Here is a 4,857-nt window from a genome sequence, read left to right on the forward strand (position 1 = left end):
TATGTTTTATTTATATTCCTGCAGAACCAATGTGGGGTATAGAATATGGAATATACAATATATAATATAATATACAATATATAATATAAAATAAAATAAAATAAAAATGGATGGCACCATGAAAGAAAGTATTGAATGTAGATGAAATATTGAGTGTTCAATATAAAGGATCAAATATATAAATATATATATATATATATATATATATATATATATATATATATACACACACAAACCTAACATAATTTTCCATGCCAACAACTACAATAAAGTAGTAATTATCAACATAGCAATACCAAACGACTATATTGTTGTTCACAAGGAAAACTGAAAAGTTTGCTTTGTGAAAGGAATTATACCGATATAGATGTTGAATTAATGCATTATAGAACGACTGGAGTGATACACAACCATTTCTGTAAAGACATTGAAAGATTATTTATAAGGATAGATATAAGTACGTTCCAGAAAATAGCAATACTAGGATTTGTAAATATTATTAAGGCACTCTCGTGCAGCATAGTTTTCTGCATGCATCTCAAGATGTACTTAATTTTTGTTTTAAGAAAGGTAACTTTTGATGTATTTCTTAAGCATGTATTTCTTAAGCATTAAGAAAAAAAAAACAAAAAAAAATATGATAATTGTATACTGTTTCCTATTTTAGGTATGCGGCCAGTAATTTTGAAGAGATGGAAGTAGGTGATATCAGAGATCCTCGTACTTGACTGGTACTTTATTTTATCGGTCCCGAAAGAATGAAAGGCAAAGTGAGACTCGGTAGGATTTGATCTGAAAGTCTGAAGAAATGCTACAAAAGTTTTTTCTCCGACGCTCTAACGTCAATCTATAATCCTAAAAATGTTAACAATAATTGTTTTCAATCTAAGCACAATGCCAGCAGTTTTGAGGGAATTGGATTCGTCGATACATTAGTCAGAACTTAACTGGTACTTTATTTTATAGCCCTCGAAACAATGAAAGGTAAAGTTGACCTTAGCGGGAAGTGAACGTAAAGATTCAGAAGAAATACTGTAAAGTATTTTGTCCATTACCAATCCAGTGGCTTATTATAATAAAAATATGGATAAATAAAAAATAATAAAAATGGAAAATGTTTCTTTCTCTGCTACTTTATCTTTCAGGATCTCGTCATAATCCGTCATGTATACTCAGACAAGATATATCTGCATAGAGAATAACTACACTGAATTAACCATAAACAATGGCATTAGCATTTGGCCCCACTCAAAAAATTAAACCTACGGCTTGTTCAGTTTATTGATGCGAAGGAAATGCGGCAACAGAGACTGTACAGCAGTAAACGAAATAGTCTCAATGTATTTTGGTTTGGCTGACTACATTCTGAGTTGATTTCTGAAATTCACTTAGTGAATAAATATCAGTTATGAACAGTGATCGCTTTGTTCGAACATAGTCCTTGCCTGCGAATATTATGATATATCCTTGTACTAATATTTCAAGAATCAGTCATCAGAATCTATTTCTTTCAACACCGGCTGGTGAAGTGAGCAGTCGCAGAAACATCTAGTTGTCCTGGAAAGCTAACCATAAGCTTAATATACATATATTTTCCTGATACGAGTATATTCAAGATTCATTTTTTTTTGTTTATTTATTTCACTTATATATTTTCCATAGTTCCAATTAAGTTCATATTGGTTGTAGAGCATTCTCAGTAAAGAAATGTCTTGCTTCCCAAATGATTTAAGATGTGTTTTGTGAGAAAGCTTATCTCTCGCTTTCTCTCCCTCTTCGTTTCCCCCTCCCCTTCTCCCTCTCTCTGTATGTATGTGTATAATACAATATCCATATCATATGTGTGTGTATATGAGTGTGCTATATTTAGTCAAACAATTCGAGCCCAAATGAAAGAGAAGGATGCAATGGAGGGAAGAATGAAATCGTATTGTGTTGGGATATCTGACTGTCAAGTCGATAATGAGATGTTATATCAAAGTTGTGAGTCCAACAAAATGCATTTTGTTTCGTTCGAAGAATATGACGAGGACCACAGATACAACGCAAGAACTATATAATCCGTATTTATCAGACATAAATGAACAAACATATACTTAATTTGGTTTGATCAGCCGTACGGTCGGCAGTACAAGTCAGTGGAACGTATACGGTTGATCGAGTGAACGAAACTACGTCTCTGTTAATAGGATTGTCTTTTTCTCACTGCATAAAGTACATATTTTCAATGCTCACTATATTTGATATTAACTTAACTATTGTTCTTTGATGTTGTGGCGTCTCTAATTAATGATCTTTTAATTAGGTCATTGTTAATATACCTAATGCATAGAGCAAACTAAGAATAGATATGTAGCGAGAAATAAAAAATAAGAACGATATTAGTCATTGAATAATATTATTTTTTAATTTTCTGATCAACTACAAAAACCAACTCTGGATATGTTTGATATTATTCTGATCTCATCAGCGAACCATAGCCCCTCCGAAACAAGTCTAGATTTGTCTCCCGTACTTTCGGAAGATTAAAAAGAAACCAACATTTAATCATCGACTAATGTCGTATTTTATTCTCGCCGCATATTTATTTTAATTAGCTTTTGAAACACTTTTTGTATTAAATATATTATATTACGTTCATCAAGCGAATGATGTCATTGAATTGTGTAATATCTAAAACGAGGATCTAGTAACTGTGAAAACAACATTTTGGACTTACTGACTCTCTGTTCGAGCATACATTTTTCAGATCCGTTGCCTTTGTAGTTCTTCAAACATTGGCACAAAGGCTGTCCGTCGACTACGACGCACTCGGCATGTTCTGCACACTTCATTTTGGAGACTTCAATTTCCGGATGACCGTTTTTCTTCTTGCAGAGAAGGATCGAACTACAATCTTTAGTCGTAAGGCTTTCACCTAGCTATGAAATGGCAGATAAGAAATAAGAGAAAAAAAGAAAAACACTAGATTAAACAGTGAAATAATTGGTTTTGTAAGAAGACAAAGGTTAGCATCTATGGCTTTTTTGTAGGACCTCAGAGACTGGTGGGAGGAAGTGGGGCAAAAGACCAGCTTCCTCAGACTGGATATCTAGTACAAATGCTTGCAAATACAACACAGATTCTGCCAAAGGCACCCATTGAGGCACAAAGTGAAAGTGTTTCAAGCAGGTAGCAGATTAGGTCTACCTCCCTCAACAAGGCTTCCATATAGTTTCCAGTTGCCAAATTTCACAAACAAGGCATTGATTTTGGTCGGCCTGAGGCTTTGATAAAATGCACTTGCTCAAAGTGCCGCATGCAGGCATTGAAATCCAGTTCTAGTCTCTGAGGTTCTATAAAATGTCAGCATAAACAGATTTATAGGCGTAAATTCTGTATAAATATAAATTTATAGGCACAGGCGTGGCTGTGTGGCAAAAAACTTGCTTCCCAACCACATGGTTCCTACTGCGTGGCACATTGGGCAAGTGTCTTTTACTATAGCCTCGGGCCGACCAAAGCCTTGTGAGCTGATTTGGCAGACGGAAAACTGAAAGAAGCCCGTTGTATGTGTGTGTGTGTGTGTGTGTGTGTGTGTGTGTGTGTGTGTGTGTGTGTGTGTGTGTGTGTGTACCTGTGTCCCCCGCCACTGCTTGACAACCGGTGTTGGCGTGTTTATGTCCGCAATTTAGCGGTTCGGAAAAAAGGCCGATAGAATAAGTACCAGAATTAACAAAATTAAGTACTGGGGTCGATTCATTCGACTAAAAATTGTCCAAGGCAGTGCCCTAGCATGGCTGCAGTCGAATGACTGAAACCATAAAAAGATAAAAGATAAAAATATAAGCTAGCTGCTATAAAAGGGGCAGCATAGAAGCCAAAACCACTTCACACCTTAGTGATGGGGCTGCGAAAGCTTAGAAATGTTGATAAAAATGAATTTGGTAACGATAAAAAAAGGTAGTTAGAAATAATTATGTAGTTAAGAAAAGACTATGTACACACACACACACACGTATGCATTATCCGTTCGTCCGTCGTTATCGACGATAACCAAGGACATCACATAGGAGAAGAAGACGAGACACAGTGTGTCCGGCTGTGACCGAAGATCAGTTCGATGCATGCAGGTCGGGCACTGGTGGTCTGCTAGGACTGCAGGCGAGAGGTTGGCTCTGGACTTGCTCAGTTTACGTTTTCTTTGTGTCTCTGGAATCTTGTTTTGTTCGTTGGAGGTGGCATCTCTGTTGGTGCAGCTTCACCAGGCGGGGTGGTCTTGTGCTTGCGTTTCTCAGGTGTCGGAATTAATCTTAACGTTGTCCAGTGAGGCTTTGAGTGTATCCTTGAAGCGCTGTTTCTGTCCACATTGTGTGCACTTGCTCTCGCCATTCCCTGTAAAGCAGTCTTTTGAAGGGTCATGTGTTAGGCATTCAAACTAAGTGGCCTATTCACCCGACTTGCTCCCTCCTCAACAGTGTGCAGATGCTTGGCAGATCAGCTCCAGAGAAATCCTTCGTGTCTGGGATCTTGTCTTGCAAGGTGATTTTCAACGGCTTTATCGGTCAGTTCGTAAACCGTCCAAATCTCGCAAGCGTATAGTAGCGTAGGTATTAGAACTGCTTGGTACACTTTCAACTTGTGGTCAGTCATATGCCTCTCCTCTCCCACACTGATTCACGTAGCCACCCGAATGCTGAGCTCCACTTGGTGATGCGTGTGTCGACTTCATCGTCAATGTTCACAGATCTGGAGAGTGTGTTGCTGAGATACATGAACTTATCGTATACATACATACATACATACATACATACATACATACGCACGCACGCACGCACGCACGCACGCACGCACGCACGCACGCACGCACGCACGCAC

The 4,857-nt window shown here is 37.6% G+C and overlaps 1 protein-coding gene and 1 long non-coding RNA gene across 2 annotated transcripts in view; one reads left to right on the forward strand and one right to left on the reverse strand.

Moving 5' to 3' along the window:
- Positions 1–1,115, forward strand: part of LOC128250367 (uncharacterized) — an 82,499-nt gene extending 81,384 nt beyond the window's left edge. Inside the window, exon 2 of the long non-coding RNA XR_008266400.1 lies at positions 668–1,115. This is a non-coding gene — a long non-coding RNA (uncharacterized LOC128250367). The remainder of the gene's footprint in view (positions 1–667) is intronic.
- The window catches only part of LOC128250366 (zonadhesin-like), a 16,111-nt gene extending 13,195 nt beyond the window's left edge, over positions 1–2,916 (reverse strand). Inside the window, exon 1 of the mRNA XM_052975247.1 lies at positions 2,720–2,916. Coding sequence (XP_052831207.1) covers positions 2,720–2,834 — 115 coding nt within the window. The 5' untranslated portion in view covers positions 2,835–2,916. The remainder of the gene's footprint in view (positions 1–2,719) is intronic.
- Between the last annotated feature and the right edge of the window lie 1,941 nt (positions 2,917–4,857).

The sequence above is a fragment of the Octopus bimaculoides genome, chromosome 20 (genome assembly GCF_001194135.2).
Source record: "Octopus bimaculoides isolate UCB-OBI-ISO-001 chromosome 20, ASM119413v2, whole genome shotgun sequence".
Taxonomy (NCBI): Eukaryota; Metazoa; Mollusca; class Cephalopoda; order Octopoda; family Octopodidae; genus Octopus; species Octopus bimaculoides.